The 27048-nt window shown below is 40.0% G+C and overlaps 1 protein-coding gene across 1 annotated transcript in view; it reads right to left on the bottom strand.

The window, feature by feature from the left end:
• Window positions 1-736: 736 nt before the first annotated feature.
• Window positions 737-27048, bottom strand: part of wnt6b (wingless-type MMTV integration site family, member 6b) — a 39693-nt gene continuing 13381 nt past the window's right edge. The window contains exons 2-4 of the mRNA XM_012876967.3: window positions 16671-16891; window positions 2836-3140; window positions 737-1759 (exon numbers count right to left, since the gene is read on the bottom strand). Coding sequence (XP_012732421.1) covers window positions 1298-1759; window positions 2836-3140; window positions 16671-16891 — 988 coding nt within the window. The 3' untranslated portion in view covers window positions 737-1297. The remainder of the gene's footprint in view (window positions 1760-2835; window positions 3141-16670; window positions 16892-27048) is intronic.

Genomic DNA, 27048 nt, shown 5'->3' with positions numbered 1-27048 from the left:
CCAGAGTCTAACCTGATAAAGTGTGTGAAAGTTCACACAGTGTGAATGCTTTTGCAAGTGTGTAGAGTGTGTACACTGCCAATAATTTAAAGGGAAAAAATATTGATCTGACCATTTTTAAAGCAGCACTGTGTTTTGACCCAAGTAGCTTAATTTGAGATACATTGAATGATTTTTCAGGTCGATATACAGTTCCATGCGGGCTGTCCTCAAAAACTCGGCAATATAATGTGAGCGGGCCGGGTCCGTCGCTGAATCGTTTCACTCCAGGTCCAATGTCTGAGCGCAGACTGTCGTGACAACAAAACAGATATGACACTTACCTGATCAGGTATATTTCTAGTTCTCTGATGTAGGATTTAATCTAGGGGGATGAATGTGACCTGGTGTTTACAAGTAACTCCATGACTTCTCAATCTGCTGGTCCAACCTGTTCTGCTATCAGATTCCAAAACACGGAGGGAGACTGTTTAATTTTGCGACAGTGAAGTGTTGCCAGTGGCCTTCAGGGGCGCTAAACCTGGAAGTTGCCAGTCTAGTGCCCCTAGTGGCTAAAAGTTACACAGTGCTGCTTTAAGAGTATCTTGATAATTGTAGTTGTTAAATGTGAGCTTTTCCTGTGATATACAGAAGACAAAAATGGACTACAATACTAGACACCAGTACATCAACACATATATCAGTAAAAAACATTAATATCCTTATTGCTTTATATTTATACTACCCTACAGCATACTGAAGATAGACCACAATGTTTATGAAGAAATTTAAATAACAAACAGTACAAAACACACTCTCTATAACCTTACAAGTTTATATAATACCCGATGTGGTCTATGCCTGCTTGTCTTGAATACATCAAACAAATCCTTTTACTGATCCAGACACCATTTTGGTTTAGGCGCTACACAAAGCTCTGTTATAAATGTGGTGGAGGGAGACTTAAACTTTCCTAGCTAGTCAATAATAGACCCTCTGTGCATCGTATCTCTCGCCTTATGAAAGGGAACACTCTTTGGTCCATGGTCACAAAAAATAACTGCAAAAGAAAAAAAAAATTTCGAGCGTAGGTAGTTCGGAAAGTTTGGCTATGTGTTCAAAAGTTATACAAACTAAAAAATAATGTTTGAAATTTCAAATTAAATGTTTTTGTATGTGTTATTTGACTGTGAAACATATACAAAATGGATAACCATGGAGGTCTAAATCCTTTCCTTCAACAAGACAAAAGCAAGATCCTAAAAAGCAACAGAAGTGGTTATAATTAAAGTACATGAATGCTCTTTAACCCAGTTCATCAGTGACACAGACTAAGCTCTTTTCGCACCATGCACTTTTTACACTGGACAACACAACACCAATGGAAACGACACAAGCAGTTCTCCTCAAACACCACCGTCTCCTCCCTGTAGCCTCGCTCGCAGCACAGCAAGTCACAGCCACTAATGTCCATGGCCGTGCTGTTGCAGACGCGCCCCCGCGTTCCCAACGAGCCCGTTTTCCGATTTGCGAGGCAAAAGTCTGGAGACTCGTCAGAGTATATCAGGTCCTGCTTGTCCGGGGGCTTTATGTTCTGGCCGACGGGTATCAGGGTCTTCCCATCGTTGCCGCCCATCACCTTGGAGGCGCCGTTGAAGCGCTCCAGCAGGCGGTCGCCCACTTCACGGAAATGGGGCATCTTTTTCCAGCATGTGCGCAAGGTGCACGAGCCTGACAGTCCGTGGCACTTGCACTCAGTCCGCATGTGGAGCTTCACGGCCTGGTGGGGGAAAGGTGTGAAAGCAGAGGTAAGGGAAGGCAGCCAGGTGAAAACACTTCTAAAACTTTCAACTTGCACCCCAAAGTGAGGCAACTTTGGTTTAGACAAACGACAAGTCGACTAAGGAATTTAAAATGTATTATTGTGCTCTCATAATACATCACAGACAAAGCCATCAGATCATACACACACACACACACTTGCACACACAAACACCAACTGATAGATAGGTAAGATAAAAGCAGACGCTATTCCGAAGGAATTTTCCCCCAACCCCCCTTCCCATCCACGTTGCCTCTGGCCTTCCTACATCTAACAAGCCTTGACAACAGATCATTCACTTATACTGCACATAATTAACCCATCACACACACACACACACACACACACACACACACACACACACACACACGGCTGTCTGTTTCGGCGTATACTCACACACTCACTAAACGGGTGAAGGAGCATGCATGCGCGCACACAAACAGAAATGTGAACGCATCGCAGCACGCTTGTTTCTCAGCCTCTGGGAATTAGCGTGCCTCTTTTTTTTTTTTAATGCTCAAAATGGTTTGTCACTAATGCTTTAATTGGACCACATCCCGAAAACCTTTGTCTCCTTTTTTCCTCCAATACCTTCCTTTGACCCTAGCTGAAATGAACTTAATAACTAAATGTGCCTCTTGTGCAACTACTTCTGCAAAAAGGCAAAACCGCATTAAAAAAAGCGCCACAACCATAGTTAATCATTGTGCTAAAAAAGAAAAAATCTCCTTTAGTGACTGTGAAAATGTTCAAAGCTTTCTGCCTCGAAGGCTTAAAAGCAAAAAATGTGGCACGCTTTCCTTTTTTTTTTTTTTTTGTTTCAGAAATCTGATTCTTGTAAAAATATCAGATTACCGTACTACATAAATGGCAGCTACAGGCTCTTTCTCTTTTGCATGCTCAAGGAACGAAGGACGGATTCCAAAGAACAGGCAACCGCTTGGAAATGTGTGATCCGCGTTAAACACAGTAGCAGTTGCAAGAAATGCCACTCTGGGGGGCGAAAGGAGAAACTTTGTGAACCTGTTTCTTACCAGCCTCCCAGCCTCGTTGTTGTGAAGGTTAATGAGAGTCCTGATATCACTTTTGCCTCTCCTCCTCTTGGCGTCCATAAATTTTTTGGACATTTCATAACCAAACTCGACATCGTCGCCGCAACCCCCCCACTCCCATTTGACCCCGTCCCCGGACGGAGACGATGACGGCGGCCGTGGAGGAGCTTTGTTTCTGGTCGCTTCACATCCGCACTGCAGGAGCTCTCCCATGCTGCAGGCTTGGGTCACGGCATGTGTCACCCCCGCCGCTGTGATGGCGTAGACAAATGCCGTCTCCCGGATATCTGCGGAAAAAGAAGCCACAAGAGAGCAGGTTATTGGTTTCTGGTTTCTGCGCTAACAAGCAGCTTGTCTCATGAGGCTACACGACATAAGGAAAACATGTAACATGCAATGATTTTGGTAAAAGTCGCAAAAACAATGTCACTTTGCCATAAATAGACAAATCATAATATTAATGTCCAGCTGCTTTGGGTAAATGGCATACAGACTACATTAAAGCTTCTTAATTGTTTAGAATATTATTGATTTTTTTATTTCAGTAATTTGTTTCAAAAAGTAAAATCTATATAAACTGTATATATTCATTGCACTCAGAGCAGTATATTACAAGCATTTACTTCTGTGAATTCAGATAATTATGCATACAGTTACCAACAAGGCTAAATTAAGTCTCTCAGAAATCAGAATATTACATAAGACATTTTTGGCCATGTTTAGCCAATGTATCAGAATCAGAATCAGCTTTATCCGCCAAGTTTGTGCACACAAACAAGGAATTTGACTTCAGTTCCCCTTTGCTCTGGCTGAAAACAATGGATTATTGTCCAGTAGTCAGTCACCTACAACCCCCACATGAAGAATAAGTCACAAAAGATCAATGATAAAGACTCTGGTTGTTCACAGTAGGCTGCATTTAAGCATATTAACCGCAATTTTAATAAATGGATTAAAATGTGTGAGCAACAGGAGTAACCGCAGCCTAAAGACGATTGTGTAGCAAAACCTATTGAAGAGTTTTATGGAGGTCCACAAGGCGTGGGCTGCAGCTGGAGTCAGTGCTTAAAGACCTACAGCCCACATGCGTATCCAGGATATGAGCTACAACCGCTCCATTCCCTCCTTAAATTGTTTTATAATTAAAGTAAAAATTTAAAGTTCATCTAGAACCTGAGGTCCCAGGGTCTGAAGGAAGCTTGGAGAGGAACATAATCCGAGTTGCCTGATGTCCAGTGAGAGGTTTCCACGGTCATTTCTGACTTAGGAAGCTTTTGTTATCAGTTTTTGCTGGTCCACTGTGTTTTATCAAGTCTAAAGCTAGTGCAGCCAAGCACCAGCAAATTTAAGAGCATTTCATGCTTCCCTCTGCTGGCAAGTTTTATGGAGAAGCAGACAGCAGGACACTGCCAAACCACCTGCTCTAATACCTCATGTCATTTTGCTTAACTGGACTATGAACTCACCTGACTAAAAAGGCCATAAAGAAGCCTTGGAGGATTGTCAAGAGGAAGATGGGTGATGCCAGTGCCAACAATGCAGACGAGCTGACAACAGCTATTAAAGAAACCTGGCCTTTTTGAACACCTCATCAAAGCCAGAGGTCGATTTCCTCCATGCCACTCTTCATTAATACAGGAATTCATTAAAAAGCAGCCCAGACCAAGTTTTAAGTACCAGCATGGACACATTTTTCAGCTGGCTAACGTTTCTGTATTAAAAATATATCTGTTTGTAGGTAATGATCTATGTAATATTTGACTTTCACCTTTTGAATTCAACCACGAAAACACATTAAGTTTTCAATGGCAGTCTAATTAATTTGACATGATTGAAAAAACAAATAAATGAAGGACTAAAGCTGTTTCTACAGCATATATTAATCGTTGATTTCTTCTGACTGAAATGCGTTAGGCAAAAACAGACAAAGGCAGAAGTAAATTATTAAAGTCAAGAGTCTGCCTCCTAATCCAGGCATTCAACACGGAACAGGAAAAAAAGCGCTTTCCATTCAGTCCTGGTTCATAACTACAGTCTCTAGCATCACTGGATCTGTGTTGCTAAGAGGACAGCTGTTTCTTTCTGATGCACGCATATTCACACACTAGTACTTTTAGGAACATCACAGCTGGTGGTTTATTTTGGGTGCCGAGCTTAACACTCCCTGCTAAAGGAATGTCAAACTACAACTGTAAATTGATCGTGTGTCTGCCTCAGTGGCTTTAGCATTATTCCCAACTTCAACTTCAGCTCATCACATCAACAGCCACGGTTATTGCTGCTATTGTTGTTTGCTTGACAACAAAACAAAAGACACATTTATCCCACTATAAAGCAAAGCTCCATGGAAATAGAACCCAGGCTGTTTTGCTCATGATGATAGGATTTTTCTGAACCATTTTAAATTAAGGTTTTTAAGTTAAAAAAAAAAAAAAAATGATTTAATGCTATTACATTAATGCTGATAATAACAATGACCACATAAAGCAAGTTACTAAAGGTGTGAAACTGTAGCAATCTTCTTTGAATGCAGTCCATTAAAGGCATCGAAGAATGTGTTGTGGCGGGATTGCATTTTAACCTGGCCAGCCAGATTTATGTGTAGCACACTCCGTTCTGCACATTGTCAACGTGGGACTGCTTTTATCGAATCAGCTTGGGGAAACGAGGGACATTTAGCAGAAGTCTCCGAGCTGATTGGGCGAAGCGACACCTAGTGCCCGTCTACCAAAGTTTGGTTTTAGCCAATCAGGTTATCGAATTAAACATAAGCAGGAGGCGCTATAAGAAATCCCAAGAAGGTAAGCTAGTCAAGGCACTTTTTGCTGTTCTTCTTTCAAAGATGAAATCGTGGGTTCTTACAAAACAAATGTGAAAGCAGTAGCTACGCATGCTACAAACCGTATTTGGTTCGGACACAAACGGTGTGGTACAAGATCGATTCTCGTGTGTTTGTGAACGGCCAAATACCGCGGGAATTCATCATACTGGCAAGGTTAATTGCATTTAATTATCATCATGAAGAAAAACCTTAACCAGGGTTTGGATGCTCACAAGGCTATAATTCTTGTGGTGTCGTTACCATTGTAACTCACTATTAAATCATGGAAGACTAGATATGCAGGCAGGTGGATTACCTGCCATTTGTTTTTTTTTTTGTTTGTTTTTTTCCAAAAAACTGCAACAGATCACGACTGCGCTACAGTAGCTACGCTAACATGCACAAAATTTCACGATCAGTCTGAAATGTATTCGGATTAGAAAACACAAAATAATCAGATTGTACTAATTTATATGGGCACACAATCAATTATTCTGATCATCATGTGTGTTTATATGCACACATGATGATCAGAATAATTGTTTTTGTTTAGAATAGAACCACTCTGACATGTGCTGTTATCAAATTTCCTTAAATAAAATGTCCTTGAATAAAGAACAATTTTGAGCTTTTTAATGTAACGTCGGGCGCACATGCACACTCAGGTCGGTTTGCCACATTAAGAACAACTTGATCCTGACAAGCGTTTACATGCATGTGGATCAGATAATCAATCTACATAAACCACCCCTCTCATTCGGATTACAATTTCATTCCGATTGAACTTAATCCGATCACAATATTCCTATTGGCTTGTTTACATAACGCATTTTCATTCCGATTACATTTGTTCATGTAAACGTAGCCATTGTTAAAGAGCAGCCAGAACATGGATGGGATTACCACTGTTCTGCTGAAGTCTTCTAGGGTGCAGTGGACTACCTGTTACACATCATAGCGCGTGATAGTTTGTGTACTCTGTTGAGCATACACGAAACCTTTATCATGGAGATTGATTTTTGTAGTGGCGAGATACACATCTAGCAAGAAGAGCAGAAGAAGAAATGAATAGACTATCCTTCTTTCTGGCACTATAGTAGGGCACCCATGCCCTACTATAGTGCCAGAAAGAAGGATAGTCTATTCATTTCTTCTTCTGCTCTTCTTGCTAGATGTGTATGAACCAGCACATCATCGCCCCTATGAAGCTGCAGTGTAAGCAGTATATAAATAAGTGTAGTTTTTCTGGGACACTGTTTGGTTCATGCCAAACGTCTCTGTTCTGGTGTCCACACAATTATTCTCCAAATAATATTATTCCAGAAGTTCTGGTCTTTCTCTACATTCTTACCAGTCTCACCAGCAGTCAAAGTTCAACTTGGTTAGTCTATTACTCACTGTAAATAAATTCACTTTAATATTATTTATTATTACTATTATATTTAATAACAGCAAAAAGCCCTGCTCAATTCAACTAAATTTTTATTTATACAGTATGGTGCCAATTCACAACACGTCATCTCAAGGCACTTAACAAAGTCATATGCAATCAAATCATACAGACAGTTTGGTCAAAAAGTTTCCTATCTAAGAAAAACCCTGCATATGCCATCAAGTCTCTCCAAGCAGCATTCACTCTTCCTGAAAGAGCGTAGAGCCACAGTGGACAGTCGTCTGCATTGCTGATGGCTTTGCAGCAATCCATACTGAGCATGCATGAAGCGACAGTGGAGAGGAAAACTCCCCTTTAACAGGGAGGAAAACCTCCAGCAGAACCAGATCCTGTCCTCTAGGTCCTGTCATGACATTCTAGGGCCTTAGAGGCTTCTTTTAGCATTTTGTAGTCTGCTTTCAGGGTGTAATTACTTGGACAGCCAGTCCTGGGCATGTTTGCAGTTGTTCTAAGTGTTGTCTACTTGTAGACTATTTTATGTGCTGTGAATTGTACCTCTGCTTCCACACTTAAGCTTAATCACGAGGTCATTTGTAGGACTGTGTGGAACTTCACTGCATGCTGAGAAGGCAAATCAGCCAATTGATCCAGGCGTATTGGACCAGGAATCTAAATGTAGGAAGTGCTCGAGGACTGCAGTTTGACATAAATATTGGATGAAAATGAATTTAGGTACATGTAATATCCTTTCCCCCGTTAAACATAGTGTTTCATTTGTAAGTGTTGCAACGGAGCAACCCTGCAGTCACCACCACCAACAATACCAGCACCATGTCACATGATTCTGTGAATGGGATTCATTACGAATAAGAGTACTGACACACACACACACAGGAAGAATTGGCGGCGTGCTATGAAACGTGCACACCCCCTGCATGCCTTGATATCAATAACAGCTGCAGACTATGACACCCTGAGATGTTTCCATTGTCGGCAAATTTGTGTGTTTGCGCACACGCAAGTCATTGTGAAAACAGCTATTCTAAGTAAGGCATTTAACCTTTCACAACAGGTCAGCTGCTCCTCTGTTTATCTGGATTTTTAATCTCGCTGTTTACTCTTGTTTGGAAGTGGCTGCGACTTGTTTCCGATTGAGAAAAATCACTGACTTTCATCGCCATACGTGTATAACATGTATGGCAAAGTGTACGCGATTTTAACAAAAGTGTGTGAGTATGATGTTTATGTCCTTGTTGCCATTAAAACAAACCACACCTTACTCCCGCTGCTGTACAGCAAAACAGGGTTGAGACTTTCAGGAGCTGCAAGATACTGAAATCAAGATATGTCATCTCACAAACATCCCTGTGGGTTAACCATCAGAACACAGCTCATTATTAGAACAATATGTTGATAGTAACCCAAGGAGTGTCCACACACGAAAATAGTTGGTCCAGATGTCCTCGAGGCGCACTTTAGAAACATTTTGGATAGAAAATCTGCAAATGAATGTATGTTTTGTTTAGCACAGAATTTTTAAGTTATTTTCACCAATAATTACTAAGGTTTGTTTGGGTTTGATTTTTGTCATGCCTCTAAAAGTGAAATTAGGAGAAATGCAAAGAGCACGCTGCGAGTGGAAATGCACAACAAGCAAAAAAAAGTTGAAGGGGAGAAAGAATAAAGATAGAAGCGTAAAATAGGCTATCAAAAATCTGATGATTTGAGGCCCCCTGTTTCACATTTTCCTTGCAGACATGAATTCCAAACAAATTCTCTGCCATGGTGGGTGTCTGGGCCTGCCTCTGTCTGCTTCCAATTCCGAGCAGCCCTTCTGCAGCATTTAGCACATATTTATCAAATCACGTTACTACGTTTTAGGCTACAACATTAGGATCATTAGGTGCAATAAAATTTCAGCTGGAATGCCATCGTCGTTGAGAAGAAAAACAGTTCAAAAACAGCAGCAGGAATTTCAATGATCTCTGACAAATAATGATAATCAATGAACGGAAATTACCCTAAAACCTAAATAATGCAAGGTCTATTGCTTTGTTCAAAGCATTTGTACTTTGCAATCTCTGCCAACGTTCTGTTTTTTTTTTTGCATTTTATTTTGGAGAGTTTGGTGTCAGACAGGGTGATCAGAAACAGAAGAAAGCCCCCAGGGGACTGTATTTAAACAGCTTCTTTTCACTGAATACATCCCAGACTTCAACGCGAGACCAAGTCTTGAAACCTGCAGAAATAAAGAAGAACGGATTAGTTGTGTGTCCGACTGGGTGCAGGGGACTAACGGACCTCTTTGTGACACGGTTTGTGAACAGTTACCTCATTTTAAACATGAGCAGGATAAAAGGGGAAAAAAAAGAATCTAAATATTGTGTCCATCTAAAGAGAAGTGGTGCAGCTGGATTACAGAAATGTAGCAGCTCACATGGACCTCAGAGTGAACTCGAAATGCAACCCTTATGTTGTTTACCAGTAGAGACAGTGAGGATTTTAGTTTTCAGAAGTGTGTTGCAAATTTTCTCTAAATCCCCTTTAGGAAAGGCCTGATTTATTTGATGCCTTTTGGCTCCACAGCATCTATGCCACTGTTTGAAACAAGCTCATTAAACCGATGAAGAAAAAAAAAAAGGTTGCTCTGTATTCCAATGGGTATGAAACACATGCTCATCCAGGATGACTGAATGCTGCAAGGCAACGCCTCATTGCAATATACGGGTCTCCTTGGATAGAAAACTTTCTAACCAGTCTGCCTGTATGATTTAATAGAATCAACTTTGTAAATTGCTTTGAGATGGCATATGTTGTGAATCGGCGCTATATAAATAAACTGAATTTAATTGAGAAAGAAACGGGATGCGAGAAGAAGCTTTTTTTTGTATGTCGTATAATGATCAACACCACATGCCCGCTACACAAACTTAGAGTTTCCTCAACAGCGGCTTCTTCAGCTCCACTGCAATAGTGACAGACACAGGTCAACAAAATGCATTTCAATGGCAAAAAGGAGTTTCCACAAAACAACTGTAGATTGCTAGCTTTTTAGCACAGCACATCAGGATATTTTGCACAATGTCTCTGCCAATACTGGATTGTTTTGGAGGTAGCATTATAAAGAGGAGTATATACAGACCTTTTCAAATTCCGACTTCTATTTGTTAAAGAAACTGATGACCAGGAATGATGCCTATCTACGTCACGACAATGTGCTGCTTTGTGTTAATCTATCGCATAAAATCTTAATGAAAGACGCTCAAGTTTGTGGTTGTAATGAGACAAAATGGGGCAATATTACTGTGACTGGCCTAGAGGAACAATTGTCTCTGCTCAAATAAATATTCATATCATTCTTTCTGTTTTAGGTGGTTGTTTTACAAATTCTGTTTTCACCTAAAAAACAAAAAGCGTTTACCAGTGAGAAAGAGTTCCTGTGAATTTCCATAAACCACATTTTCTAGCTGTAGCGCTCCATGTTCAATGGCTCTTGTGTGCTGAGCCTACTCGCTGTTTGACTTTGCCCTTCTCAGACTGTAATTAGTGCTCTACATGAGAACTGATATCTGATGTTGCACGGGATATGGTTTCTGACACATTAAGGAAATGTTAAAAACTTAAATTCTGCAAAAGCGGTCACAGTTTGGTCATTTTCCCAGACAGCAAAACAACCACGTTAAGCAGAATCAAGTCTCCCAAAGTCAAGTGCTGTTTACCTCATTGATAATTATCTTAGCATCTCCTGATTGTGGATGTGAAATCCTTGACATGATTATATCTGTGCAACCACTGTACAGTCCCAGGAAAGTTTTTATTTATTTATTTTGCAACAGAGAGCTGCACACACTCACAAGGTCTGCCGTGACTTTCAAAGAAGAACCACAGCATCCCTTATGTGATTACCAGCATCGTTGTATGCTGGCTCATTCAGACTGCAAGTCAAATCTACTTCAGGATGTTTATCATATCAGCTGAGATCAAAGAAAAGGGAAAAGGGGATCTTGGTGTGGATCGCAATCTCTGAAAGGTTCATGTCTAGAAAAAATAAATTCTTGATTCAGATGCAAAATAAGTCTTGTGTCTACCTGCTCACACATTCAGTTCACACATTTGTTTTTGCAATACAGGTGTGAAACTGCACCGAGCAATGTTGGGAAATCATCTAAAACCCCTATTATATACGCATACGCATCTTCAGACCTCACACGTTTCAGCCCCTTAAATTACGCTTAAATTCTCTCTGTCAGCTTTTACGCAAGTCAAAAAGTAAACACTTGCATCTTGCCACATAAGTGTGCATGAGCCCCACTACAGCTTGTAATGTGATCCGCCCGTTATCAGCTGCATCATCAAAAACATCACAAGGAATGAAATGCACACAGATAGTCATGCTGGTTGCACAATTATCACTTCATTATCACTTCGATCTCATCAGTCCAGCGGCAATGTAAGGTTGTTTCAGTCTCTTTAATATGCTGAAATACAGAAGCCGAACTGCTTTGAAATATGTGACCAAAAAACATGTTTCTAGAGGTTATACAATTTACAAACGACAACTGATTCAAAGTTTAGGTTTATGCCAAACTGCTGCACATTTTTTATACAGAAAGGCGTTAGTCATTGATTTGTTTACAACTGGAATGCAGTTTACTTTTATTACCCTATCCAACAAGGTAGAGCAAAAAAATCAAAGCGGGTAACATGAAGATGTCACTCCTGAAAAAAAAGCAGTTCCAGAAAAACAACAAATGTATTACACTATTATAACTAACAACTATTATCAGATCAGGATCCCAATCAAGGCATTCTTAAATGAGCCATGTCGGGTTACTAAATTCAACTTGTTGATCTGTTGTCTGCTCGTATGTCATCTGCAACTTCTCGCAGTCATAATCTGCACGACCAAACTTTATGTGCACACCTAACATTTTACAATGTTGTTCAAAATAAAAGAGAGACTGTATTGGCCACAGTAGCTCCAGCTCCACTGCGTCCAGACAGATGTCCATGAAGAAGAGGAAACAATATTAATTAACATCAGATGAAGTTTAAAGCAGAGCATCGGGTTTATGAAGCTTCTCACCTACCTTCATTCCTTGCCTAAATAATGCGACTTGTAAACGGAGGCTCTCTGTAAATATTCGTCCAATACAAACATGACAATGCTTCAAAGGGATCCAAAATCAACTGTTTTAGCCCTCACATACATTTTGTCATATAGTTGGAGTCTCCAGGTATGCAAAAAATTTGAATGTAGTCTGTCCAGGTGCTGTGTGTGTCTTTATATCCTTTTTGGATCATAATTTGCCCACTTTTCTCTGTTTTCAGCTATGTTTTTTTGAACAATAACGTCATAGTATTTCCCGTGGAACTGCTAAACAAGGTCATGGACTTCCAGCTTGCCAATTTTGTGAATCTGCCATTTTTATTTCTCAAAGTGATTTTGCTGTCCCAAGCTTAAGGATTACCAGCGAGAAAACAGCGAAAGCCCATGTTGGAGCAGGCAAGAAAGAGGAAAAGGGCTCTGGACAGAGAGAGGAGTCGTACACGGGTGAACATAGAAGGCTGCAAGGCTGACGCGGACCTCGCGTTTCTGCTGATGCGATTGTAAGTAACATTGTAGGGTTTCCCTCACGCTACCGCCTCGCCGACATTCCAAAAAAATAATAATAAAAAAATAAAACTAACTCAATATGCGCGCCGCTCCGCTCAGCCGGTCAGCGGTGCAAAGTTTGTCTCCCCCCCCCCCCCCCAACCCCCCCCCCCCCCCCTCCGCGGTGCAAAGTATGTCCCCCCCCCCCGGCTCCGCTCAGCCGGTCAGCGATGCAAAGTTTAACGTCAAATAAACATGCAAGCATATCGAGTTTTATTATTATTATTATAATAATCTTTTTTTATGTTGGCGAGACGCTACCGCGGCGGCGGCGGCTGCGGCTTGGCGAGGCGGTGGCGTCTCGCCAACATAAAAAAAATAAATAATAATAATAATAACACTGGCGAGGCGGCGGCGACCGCCTCGCCAAGATAGCGCTGCAAGAAGCTTGATGTTCATACCTTCACTGTGTTAGTCATTGTTTGAGCTACAAGTGGATAAATGAAAATGCAGTTGTTCACTGCATTGTCTCCCAGCATACTACAAAAATGGCTAAAAAGTGGTGGAGTGGAACGCTCTGCCCCCTTTAGATTTAAAGAGACGGCACCAAAATTTGTTGCTCTGAGATGCACCTCAGAGCAGGAGTAAATAGGGTGAACTTGGGGGTAAAATAATGAGGAATTCAGACCAAAGCATTGCAGTTTCACTTTATATAGACCAAGAATGAATGATTTAAATGTAAAAAGAAAGGCTTTCAAAGCACGATATGTCCCCTTTAAAGGCTCATGGAATATCATTAGATTACATTTCTTTTTTTTAAGGGTTTACCATGTAGAGGTCTGCTTTGGACTACCTTAAGCCTCCAGAACTAACACATCTGGATTTAGGCTAAATAAAGACAATGAAAATCATTATCTATTCATTTAAAGCAACTTAGTTTGCACACATTTCCAAAGCACTGGCTTTAATGAAGCATAGGACTGTTAGTAAGTGTTAGCAAATACTGACACAGACTGATTTCAAGAAGAAAAAAAAAAACAAATTAGGATATCGCTGACCGCACCCATAAGTCAAAACGCTATGACTTCAGCTTAGATTCAGTTATTTTAATTAAAGCTGTATTACATGGTCTCCTAGCCTTTCTTAGCAGAGGCATTAATACTGGAACAACAGCTGCTTAAAATCAGAAGAATTAAAATCAGACCTCCAATGCATTTCTTATGAATCATGATATGTCTTAGGACAAAGGAAGTCAGCGTACAATATTTTTGTAAATAATAATGAGGAGGCACAGATACACATGCGTGTATATAAGTTACAACACCCCGTGGTTACAAAACATGGACTGAAATCTAAAAAGTGGGATGAATTCAGTCACAACTTGCACCAGCAGAAATCTCATACCAGCATATCAGAGCACAATCTCCAACTAGATGTCAATGAGGTTAAGTAAACCACTTAGGAGGGATAAATGCAGAGACACTATTATTTTGACATTTACTGGTACCAGTCTATGATAAACAACCATCAAGGGCAAATCCAGGTAATTGAGGACAAAAGCTTTAACACAGAAGAGCACTTTGGCTTCCTTTATAGACAGGAAGGAATTTAAGATTAATTGTCTTCAACTGGTAGATTCTTGCCTCCTTTCCCTTTCTCTTCTTCCTTCTGTTTCTCAGCCTATCTTTGGATCTATAGCTCCTGCATTCTGTCTCTTTCAGAAACACAACAGTGCTGCAGCAGACAGAGTAGACAGAAAAGCATCCATTTAAAACAAATAAAATATCTCAGTTTTTTTAACATAGCAAATTATTAGCAAGCTTTTGGAAATGTTGATTTTCTTCATTTAGGAAGAAATCATAGATTTCCCCAAAGGATAAATAATTACATTTTGACAGCTGACAGTTATGCTTCTGACCGGTTTAGTAGAGCACATTAAATTAATTAGAAAACAAGCAACCTTTGTAACATCAATGAAAGACAAGAACATAATGGGTTTCTTAACATTTTTGGCACATTTTTGGCTGTCTAAATTAATATTAAATTCCCTGTTTGTTAACTCAACGCACCGATCACAAGGTTGTCTGTAATGCCAGTTAAATATGAGACAAGCAGCTCTCGAAGAATCTAATCACACAACAGAAAAACCAACACAGTAATTGCCAAGGACCCAGCGTTGACCCACCGGTGACCCAGCGTCAGTTTTATTAGAGACTTCAAAGAGCTGGAACAAGATGTTAAGAGATCCCAAAGAAGATGATAGGAAAAAGCAATCTTAGGTAATCATTTCAAGCGTGCCCAATCTGATGAAGAGGAGATCCAGTCAAGTGTGAATTTGTCTGGTCTGAAATACAACAGCTGCCCTTGTCTGTTGGGGTACTATCAGACAGGGACCTGACCTCAAGTGGATGCAAGAACGCCGGCAGAAATCTGAGGGTACTGGTGAATAAAACTGAAGGAAAAAATACATGAAAATTTTATATAAATCTAAATTTGAGAGTGTAAAATGTATTTTCGTTGTTGCACATTTTCGCTTTTTAACAGATTTTTTTTTACCTAAACGAAGTTGCTTAGACTCCTAACCCACTGTCTTAGAACCTCACTACCTTAGGACCTCACTACAATATAAAAAACCTGTCCAGATATGGATGATCTTTGCAGTGTCTGAGGCATGGTAAGCACACAGTACAATATGCTTGATAGTGCAAAAGAGTTTGGGGAGACACAACAGCAATGACACTTCATCCATTGTACATGGCTTAGTCACCATACAGAAGGTACACTTTCTACGCTACCCTCATGTCATTCTAAAGCTCTTTTTACTGCTGTTCCAATTCCAGAAACTGCTCTGGCTTTGCTTGAAACAGTACATATTGCAGCAATATCTCTCTCTCTCTGTCCATAGAGACTGTGTAAAGTTCGATCCTGTTGCCATCAGGCATCTGTATGCGTTCCAGATGAAGCACACACACCTCCAAGTTGCACACATGATGGGCTTTTTAATAGGAGACTGAGGAAGCTGTGAAGCCTCACTTTGAATGTTAACATACACTTATTAAGCTATCAAGAAGTCCCAGTGTGTTGTTAGCACTTTTATAGATTGGGGGGATGACCTGAAAACTTTGATTATGTAGAGCAACACATTAATCTACCTGGTCAGCTCCTACAGACAGAGTATTGAAGGATATATGTCGTTTAATTTGAATTTTTCGGAAGAAAAATTACTATTATTAGGTAGTGATTTTCTGTTTTAGGTTGAAAATGTCACAGCAAAGCTGGAGGTTGTAAAGACCACAGGAACTTTTCTATCTGGTGTGAAGGGAAGCCTTGCCGAAAGAAACAGCAAAAAAAACTATGTAAAAGAAAAATAAATCCATTGATCTTAGACCAAAACAGTCCATAATTACCCGATTCTCCATGTTGAACCCATTTATGAACAGGACGGGTCATAATTACCTAAATTTGCACGTCTTTCTCTTTATGTTCTACCTATTTAACTTATTTGATGCCTCTGTTAAACAGGACCTGTTTTTTTTATCGGGCAAAATCTCCTCAATTATTTCTTCTACCTTAAACCATTTTCAGCTTCCTGAAAAATGTCGCAAAAGACTAGCTGGGAAAATCTAAATAACTTTTACATTCTATACCACAGAAATAAAAGCAATGCAATACAAGGGTCAAAGATTGGAAACAGCTATGGCTGTGACTACAATGCAATGGAAAATTGCCTTTGCATATAACTGCTAAAGTTATGTTAGTGATTTGATAACTGTTAGGCCTTTTTCAATTTCAAGCAAAACTAATGAATTGGTGGCAAGACGTTGTTGAAAAACAACAGCCTCTTAACACCAAACCCACATAAGGGATATGAAGAGCTCGGCTTCCTACTTCTTTAAAAACATCTACCTGCCTACAAGACTTGAGCCGGTAAAAGGTAGTTTTGAAGAAAAAGAAACTCAAAACCGTTTTCATGATTTAACCAAACGAGACATTCCCTCTCCACTCACCTTGCTGTAACACCTTGCCAAAGTATTTGTTGTGGCTTGTGCAATTCCACCGGCGGTACCTGAACTGGTACTGGCACTCCCTGACGCCCAGCCTCGCTCCTTTGGCCACCTCGCTGACGATTTCTGGTTGAGTCTGGCACAGCTCAGCCTGCTTCCCTGCCAGGCGCTTTGCCTTCCTGCAAATGCTGTTGGGGTCCATGACCAAGGGACTTCCCACAGCCCTGCAAAGGTTTAAACTGTGTTAGAAGAAGAAAAAAAAACTTGGATCTCTTAGGAATACATACAACAAAATGATTGTAGTTGTTTTTGATAAGAAACAATCAGTAGCAGCCTCAAACCAACGCTAAATGAGTTTTCTTTTTTTTTTTTTCATTTTGGCTCCTGAGCCTGCCAGGTTTATCCACCGCATCTCGGTTGTGGCTACAATGCTCCTCTTGAATGAGAACGTGGGAGACAACAGCACGCAGTTTCCCAGAGGCATCGCAGCTTTGACATCATACTATATTCTGCTGTTTGATTGCTTCTGGAAGAACTGTGTGGTCCTCAGAAAGTTGCAAGTCACATCGTTGGACGCCTCTCAACGGAAAGGCCATTTACAATCTATCTTAATGCTGCTTAAGTTGAACGTTGGTAAACCAAAAAAAAAAAAAAAAAAAAAAAAAGCAGGCGTTCTAGATTTTCAGATGATAGAACATTTTTTTGTAGTTCCGGCAGTTAGGGGTCCCACCACTTAAACCACACATATCCCCTAAATCACCCCCTCTTTAAAACCTTCATAGCTCAGCTCAATCAAAAGTGTACATACTTCGTTACAGATAAAGAAAAAAAAAAAGCTTGTGAAGCAAAAATAAACAGAGTTGGCTTCATGTAGCGTAAATATTTGAAATGTTAACACATATATAGATTCATTATTGTATAAATACGACTCCAGACCTCCTAGAAAGCTGTGACAGATGAGTGTATATAATATAGATAAATAGTTTATTCTAACTCTTAATGGGGAAAAGAGGCTTGGGTTGACTATTTCAAAATACTGCCAGGATCTGTGGCATCATTCTTTGGCATAAGAAAGAAGAATCTTTAAAACTTTGTTTCCACTCTCAACCCTTAATATTTCATCCATCCATCCTAACTGCACTGCAATCTTAGTTTATGTAAAGCAACTTTTGTCACCGCATTTCATTTCACTTCACTTCACACCATTTTAATTGTTTTATCTAAGCAGCCGCGATCTATAACGTTGTCACATGGAACAAGCAGCGAAAGAGAGAGTGAGGATGGAAAAAAAAAAAAAAGCTCCACCTCATAGTTTTTCATTCAGCCTTGTCCTTGTTAATCGCACCTCCTGATATCATTCATCTGCCTTGAGAGTTTGTTTTAAGAAGCAGAGCAAACACTTTTGCCAATCCTCTCCCCTGGCGGTCTCACGCTCGGCGAGACGTGCGCACACGCAGAGACACACATCCACACAGTTGCACGTCTACCAAATAATATGACAAGCTGATATGTCAGGGGATGACAGAATAAAAACACCTTCCATAGCAAATGTAGTGCTAGCCCTGCAGCCATGCAATCATGCTGCGAAAACAGCAGGATAAAATAAAATACACTCCCTTCCAAAAGTATTCTTACCCCTCATAAGTTTTAATATTTTGTCACATAATGATTACGATTAGGGTCGGAAGTTATAGGAAAAAAAGCATAAAATTAAAGCATATATTTTAAATTCAGCTCTGGATATTTTATGCAGTTGCCTAATTACATATTTTTAGATAAAAAACACTGAGTTTAAACACAAACTCTTAATCAACCAACTTTTTACCAAAACTGTAAGCCTTAAAAAAAGAAAAAAAAGAAAGAAAGATCACATGCTCTCCGAACTCTTTGAAGGGGGCGGAGCATTCCAGGGTCTGCGGTTGTAATTGGCTGGGAGGATGTAGTAACTGTACTATTAACCCACATGATAGGCTGAAATAACCTGACGCCGCCAGATAGATTTGCTTTGCATATCCATCTGGAAACCTTCCGTTTAAGTAATTTTGGGAAGGGGCGAAAATACTGGTTAGCTGATTGGCCTATGTTGGTGATAGACGGGGCAAATAAACCAATCAGATCAACAAAGCATATGACGTACTCGTCAACATGCATCGTCGTCGCGACGACGAAAACACAACCACAAGCCAAGCTACTCTTGCTGCTGCAGGTAAAGGCTCGTTAGCTCAGCAAATAAATACTCTGTAATTCTGATAAAACTTGCTCGATAGCCACGTTAACGCTAGTTTCATCGGCTGAAGCCGCCATGTTCTTTAGACTGAACTGTCGATCTTCTCGTTGCGTCACACCTCAACCCGCCTCAAAGCCAACGCTGATTGGACGTTCGTTTAGTGAACGGCTCCAAATTTTCTTTAACGGAAAGTAGCCAGGCTGATCTGCGAGTGAAACCTTGAAAGCTCGCGAGATCAGGATGGTCTCACGAGGCTAAGGCTGAAATGCAAAACCAAGGAAAACTGTTTTTCTATTTAACTTTTTTTTGCCCCCCCCCCCCCCCCCTTTCCAGCAGGACAGCCCTAATCAAGAGTGACTGAGATTAAAACATATTCAGGCGTTATAATAGCTCAGTCAAATCTCACACTTTTATGAAATTGGAAAATGTATGTTATGTTGAATAATTTTGCAAAGATTTAATAAAGATACACCAAGACTCTTGCAGCTATAATTGCAGTGAAAGATTGCTCACTGCAGTTCAAATTTTAAAAAAGGTACCATTTAGCCTTCCTCCTCACAATTATGCACCATTATGCACTACTTCCTGTTAATCTGTAATGCCAATAAAATATATTTGTCTGTAGCATGTAAAATGTGAAAGACAGGCGCGAATACTTTCACAAGGCACTGTACAGTAAAAACAAATCCATCAATAACAGCAGATGGCATGTAATTCACCTACATCAAACTTGTACTCTGACACATGGTAAAAATAATCAGTATAACACATATTATCCACACAGACAAACATATGTTTATCTGTTCGCTCCAGGAACACCTACTGTTTCAATCTCTCTAGGTTTATTGAGTGTGTTGACAACATTTCTATGGAAACAGTGCAATACTGTTATCGTCATACAGGCAATTAAGTCACGCAGACAGTCAGTGGGTGTTAATTAGCAGGTAGAGCTACAATATTTAGCAACACACACTCCCTCTAAAAACCGCCTATTACCCAGCAGCTGTCGTCATGCAGCGTGTGTGTGAGTCTATGTGTCTGTGTGAGAAATAATAAGAAACAAACACTGTAGTGCGACTGGTTTGTTTGGCTTGTTTGTTTCGAAGCTTGTTCGTGTTTATTTACTGGAGACTGAAGGCTGAAGAGGTGTAACAGTATGGATCGTGCAGGATAGTCTTCTATTTTTGTTCCTCAAACAGCTCTGCTCTAAAAGGGGAGCGACATGTGATATTTTTCATCCGTAAGTTCCTTTCACACTTCGTCTCACATCAAAACGCTTCTTCACATCTAACAACACATCATGTGATAGAGTGAAGTTAAACTGCTCCTGATGGCTACTATTAGTCAAAACTGTCTATCAGTGTATTTACCAGAGAGTGGGTGCAGCAACTCAGGAGAGTCCAAACAATCAAGGTGCCAATTTCTTCTAACTTAAACCCGACAAAACGAGGCAAACCAAAGTATAGTTCAGGTTTTCCAGAAATACGGTATCCAGCCCAGAGAGCTTTTGCTTTTCTTTGTTGGAGAAGAATGCATTTTAATCCAGTGACCAGTTCCTAAAACGCTCATTCTATTTAAACGTACAGTATTTTGCTGTCAAAGCGGTACTTTGTTGAAACTGACATGAGCCGAGTTCAACCTTGTGACATACCTGCAGTATAGACAGTAAGAAAGAGAAGAAAATACCAGCAACATGTTCTGTTCTTAAATTACCTCCCATAAAGAAGCCACAACCCATAAACCACGTATTTCCTCACTACCATCTGCTTTGTTAATTAGACCAAATCATTCATCCATTTAAAGGATTCCTTTGGGGTAAAACACGAGAGGAATATGCAGACAAGTACATTATACCCACTGTAACGTCACAGGTCCTCCATGTGTAGTGGAGGACCTGTGACGCTATGGGCTTGTTTGTCTACAAAAAGAACTTTGTTAAAATTCAAGGCTTATGAGCTTCAAGGCTTATGTTCCATTAGAGGGTAATGGCAGATTATCTTACATTACCATATAACATAGAGAGGACTCCTGGATCAATGTGTGCTTCTGTGCTTTCTGTGTCTCTGCTCTGTCTTCTCTAACCCCCAGTCGGTCGAGGCAGATGAGCGTTTACACTGAGCCTGGTTCTGCTGGACGTTTTCCTTCCTGTTAAAGGGGAGTTTTCCTCTCCACTGTCGCTTCATTCAATTCAATTCAAAAATACTTTGTTAATCCCAAGGGGAAATTAAATGCATGCACAAAATTAGGGATTGCTGCAAAGCCATCGACTATGCAGACAACTGTCCACTGTGGCTCTACGCTCTTTCAGGAGAAGTGAATGCTGCTTGGAGAGACTTGATGCAATCTGCTGGGTTTCCTTAGAGAGGAAACTTTCTGACCAATCTGTCTGGATGATTTGATTGAATTAGACTTTGTAAAATGCCCTGAGATGACATGTGTTGTGAATTGGCGCTGTATAAATAAAATGGACTTGAATTGAACTAAATAGTTTTTACCTGGGTTGAACGTTAAGCAGTCACTTAACATTCAATAACTATACATGTTATTTGTGATTAGAAATATTTCCATTTAACAAATATTTTCATGTGCAAGAGGTAGGGCTGGACGATATGGCCAAAACTTATCACAATATATTTCTTAATTTCTGTCGATGCGGTATAATTACAATATCGATACGAACAAAATAAAAGCCACAGAAAGACTGCAAAGAAAGCCCACAACAGATGCCTGCAAACTGATTACACTTATTTTGCCATGTTTATAAAACTCCTCCAATATAACATTTTAGAAATATTAGCTTTAAGAAACTAAAAACACATAACATTACATAAAACATAGTATATTAGCCAAATGCTGTAATCATAGACAGTAACGTATATTGAAATATTGGAAATGTCATATCACCTTTGTTGAATAAAGATATATTGTGATATATATTGATATTGAATTATTGTGAATATTATAATTATAAGTGGGTAATAAGAGCTGCCATCAGCAAGCTGACTGGCAGTGCTCAGCACCAGTGGAAGAGGGGCAGTGCTATGGTGCTCTTCAAACAGCGACAAAATTTAAATCACAGCAATATTGGGATGTAAACCTTCAGCAGTTTTGAAACCTAACTCTTTAAATTCCTGTTAAACCTTCATACCAGACATTGACCAATTTCTACTTCTGATTAGACCAGTTTTGATAGACCCAAAAGTGAAATTTTATGTCATCTAAAACAATTGTCTAAAAATGAAAAAATGTACCTGTTCTTGTATTTCACTGCATGTTTGTTTGGTCATTTCAATTCAAGCTAGCATCTCTGGCACGGAGCATCTGTCATCCACAGCGTGACTTTACCTTTGACTTGAGTAAACAAATACTTAGGGCTGCGCAATATAAGGGAATCAGTTTGCGACGTCATTGGTTCCATCACTAGATGATCTTTAGCATTTTTGGCACAATCATCTATGTTATGTGCAGGAGTCTACTGCAGTGAGACTCTATCAAACTGACTGGATACATGCTATTGCCATGAAGAACGTGGACCATGACAACTGGAAATATTACCTCAGGATTATTAGATTGTTTGATGTTATCTGCAATATTATTAATGTGCACACTGTAATGATAATGATGATGGTGATGTATGGTACAAATTTATTGAGACATTGTTGTAAAAAATCTAAATTCTGTATCAGGATCTTTTGAAACAATTAAATGACATTAGTGCACATACAAAGGTGATAAAGCAGTCAAACTGAACACTGTCAGCAGTCCCGTTAAAAGTGGCGTAACGCATATTTGGATCTGCACGTGGAATTAACACTTCATGCATGTTTGAATTCACATTTTCCATTGACCACCGCCGGACAGGCCAAGTCCGGATGTGGGCCATAAAGTACCCCCCGTCTGCATTAGGATAAAGGCTTTTGCCACATTTCCCCTGGAGACTGGGTGTGCATACCACACACATTGAACTTCCTTAGAAGTTTAGGAAGCATGATGGCATGATGAGAGTTGAAGAGCAGGATTGCTGTGATGAATTCAGGTGGAAAAGTACACCAGTGGAAAAAAAAAAAAAAGACCAAAAATAGGGTGACTGGATTTGAGGATGGGATCAACTTCCTGTAAATGCTCAAGCCTTTTGTGCCCTTGTTTGGAGAGAAAAACATTGAAGTGTTCCACCTTAAAAGGTATAGAGTGGAGATACTGTATTGTAGGCTCCAGCGAGTAGACACTGTGATTCAAAAGAAGAGCTGATAGTTTTAGGCAGAAGCATGCAGATGTGAGATTTAGGAAATAGTGATGAGTTGAATCAGTGTTACTAACACAAAAAATACCTGCAGTAAACAATTAATCTAATATCCCAGCACCCTATAATCAAAAATATATAATTCACCACTCCACCTACGGATTTAATCTATGGCTGACGAAAATCTGTTTCAATATGTTTCAATTCAATATACCAGGCAAGGATAACCATATTCTATTATACAGCACCCTGCCGCAGTATCCCCATCTCCTCAACATTTACATTTATGGATTGTAACAGCAACAAAGTCCAATTTCCCTTGCTGTGATTATTTAAAAAAAACAACACAAAGTAGTGTGCAGTTGTTAAGAGGAAGGAGGAAGATACATGTTTTCAAACATTTGCACAGTAAAAAAACAGGGGAAATGATTTAGCACAAATGCATTTGGTCCACCTGAGTAATATGTTCAGGTACAGCAATTAAATCCACAAGACTTCTGATAGTGTCTCCATCAGCTTTGAACATCTACAGTAGAGGCTCATATTTTTAGCCATTTTCTCTTTGCAAAACAGCTCAAATTCAGTTAGACTGGATGGAGAATATCTCTAAACATCAGGTTTCAAGTCTTGCCACAGATTTTCTACAGGATTTAGATCTGGACTTTGACTAGACCATTCAAACATATGAATAAACTTCTATCTAAAGCATTCCATTTTAGCTCTGGTTGTTGCTTTTACCTTACCAGACTTACATTTTGGTTTTATCTGTAAATAATTACTTTTTTTTTACTTGTTGGCTCTGTTTCCTCTACATAGCTTAAGGCAAACTTTAACTTAAATTCTTTACTTATCCATGACTTTATCCCTGTCTACTGGGTTTCTCAGTCTGCATCATGCTGTTTTTCCCCCACATGTGTTCAGACTGAGCGTGATTTGAGTACCAGGAGCTTCAGGTTTACATAGGAAGTCTATGGTGGACGCGCATCCAAGAGTGTTGAGAGGTCCTGGGCCCTTTTCATCTACCTGGTGCTGCACGTTTATCTGAGCTTCCAAAGCAGCAAACGCTTGAGTGGGAAAATCTGAACTTTTGCAACTGGACGGGGCACATCAACCGATCAGAAAGACTCCGCTATGAACTTAGTGCCGCATTTTCCGCCATGATGGGAGGACCATGAAAAGACGGGAAGTCGACAATGGAAAACAAACTCCTCGTCGCTGTTTGTGCCTATCCTATTATCTATAACCAGTCGAGCTATCACTACAGAGACGGTAATAGAACGGACCTCGCCTGGAGGACGATTAGTGAGGAAGTTGGTTTTCCAGGTAAGTTATCACAACTTTTACCGCAGTAAATATGCAGATATTTCCCAGCAGTTGAGGAATAGAACAGGGTGGCTCCTCCCAACATGCACCAGACGGGTCTGTCCATGCTTTGCCTCAAGCATCAAAAAGGCTCTGCACAAGCGACCAAGTTGAGGCGTTGGATTCTTTTTTGATGCTCAAATCGCGTTCGGTCTGAATGCAGCATAGTGTTTTCTTACTATTTTAATCATGTAAAGCACTTTGCATTGTCTCTGTACTGAATTGTGCTATATAAATACATTTGCCTTGCCTTGTCTTGCCTTGCCTTGCCTTGCCTTACAAACCTTTGATCCCTTGCAAGCCAAGCTGTATTCCTGCTGAAATTAAATTACACAGACACACTTACTTACCGAATGGGTAATTTCTGAATATTTGTACATTTTTTAGGGAAACTTTTTTTTTATGGCTATCCATGAAATCAATAAATAAATGAAGTTGAGGGTATGTATAAATAAAAATGTTTAGCAGCGTGACACTTCAAGCCGGAAAGCAACCCTCCTTAAAAGGGGCCAGACATACTGTATCATGCAAAATCCACTTTTTAGCTATTGAATATATTTTGTGTACGGTGCAGAAAATTTGAATTCTGAATCTGCCATTCTCATTTTTTCAAGCTGAATTTTGTAGTCCAAGCTGGATAAGTGAAATGGTTCAGTGTTCACAATTCATTCCACTGTCTTCCAGCATACTACAAAAATGGCCAATCATGGTGGAGTGGAACGCTCTACAACCTGGTGGGGAGTTGGGAGAGAACTGCCTCCTTTGCATTTAAAGCGACCGCACCAAAACGAGTTGCTCTCAGACACACCGCAGAAAAAGGGCAAACGGGCGTCTGTAGGGCAACAATAATGAGGAATTTAGACCGAAGCGCTGCAGTTCCACAACTGAATGCTTTAAATGTGAAAAGGAAAGGAAATGATATGTTCCCCTCAATGCTAGCCAAACAAGAAACTATTTAATTGGAGCAGTTATTATGAATCTCACAAGAAGCGGTGACTGTCTCAAGGTTTAATCTAAACAAAGACTTTTAAGTGCTTGCCTGCTTATTATGACAGAAATTCTCCTTGAGCCCATTTTGCGTTTGTGCTTTACACCAATCTGCATAATTATCTAAAATCAGATTAAATACAGCAAAAAGAGCCACATGCTTGCAAGAAGGAACATTAAAACTGGGCAGTAATCTGATCTTCCCTCGCGTACAGCCCCTCTTCTCCTGTCTGTCATGTGGGATACAGCTTCTGAACAGATAACTAAAGGAGGATGTTCTGTCGTCGATGGTATCATTGGTTTGAGGAAACACTGTTTCGCATGAACAGTTCTTTGTGACGATAAAGACCCAGAAGAGGAACTCCATAGCAGTAAGAGATAAAACAAGATGAAGATTCAAACAGACTCGAATCCCTGACAGTAAGAGTATCAGTGCAGCAATCATCTAGAACAAGTTCACAGACTATTCATTCAAGATCCAAATCTTGCGTTGCTTAAATCAGACTGAGGTACTTTGAAATGGGCTGTAATTGTTTGCATGGCTTTGAAGATATTTTAAATAAATAAACTATAAAACTAGACAAAACTATAAGTTAAGGACACTGTTAACAGGTTTAATCTTTCTATAATGATCTTTAAAATTAGAAAGGGAACTCAGGTTTTAAATACAGATACAGATTAAGAAATAGATACCCAATTAATCACTGTCAAGCTTCAGTTAGGGGTCACCAAGAGATTAAATCTTGGCACTCGCAATACCTTGGGTTTCATTAAAGATCTCAAGGCACTGTAGACATTGAGCTGCACTGCATGAGGCCCTTCTTTTTTTCTTTTTTTTTTACTCCATCCACAAATGAGTGAAGTTCATCCCTCCTTAATCCCTCAAATATGCCGGAGATGAAGATAGTCGTGACAAATGCTTGTCTTAACCCGGCAGACTGAACACAGTAGACGGTCAGAGAAAAGCAAAGAGCCTAAGATAGAAAACAAACTTCACATGCATTTTAGATTCTGTGGGTCAACATAAGAAATGCATACAACAAACTCAGAAAATTGGACCAATTTAGAATGCCTACTAAATTTGATGTTTTTTTTTTTAACCACTCATGTTTCAGGGCAGCACAGTGAAACAGTTGGTTGCACTGTTACCTTACAGCAAGAAGGTCCTGGGTTTGAATTCTCGCCTCGGGTCTTTCTGGACGCATGAGTTCTCTCTGGGTACTCCGTCCACAGTCTAAAAACATGACTGTTAGCTTAATCGGTCTTTCTAAATTGCCCTTGGCTGTGTGTGTCTCTGTTTCCCTGTGATGGACTGGTACCCTGTCCACGGTGTACCCCTCCTCTCGCCCAATGACTGCTGGAGATAGGCATCAGCCCCCACCCTGTGACCCTGTACAGATAAGCAGGTTTAGATAATGGATGGCCTAATCTGGATGTTTTAACCACCAGGTATGGTAAAGAGATACTGATCATGACTGGAAGAACGGGATCTTGAGTAAAAACATTTTTCAAAAGATCCCAATATTGACCAAATAACTGTAGTTATAGTATTTTCCATGATGGGG

Source organism: Fundulus heteroclitus, chromosome 7, assembly GCF_011125445.2.
Source record: "Fundulus heteroclitus isolate FHET01 chromosome 7, MU-UCD_Fhet_4.1, whole genome shotgun sequence".
NCBI lineage: Eukaryota > Metazoa > Chordata > Actinopteri > Cyprinodontiformes > Fundulidae > Fundulus > Fundulus heteroclitus.
The sequence above is the reverse complement of the archived record's forward strand: the minus strand, read 5'-3'. Positions and strand labels throughout refer to the sequence as shown.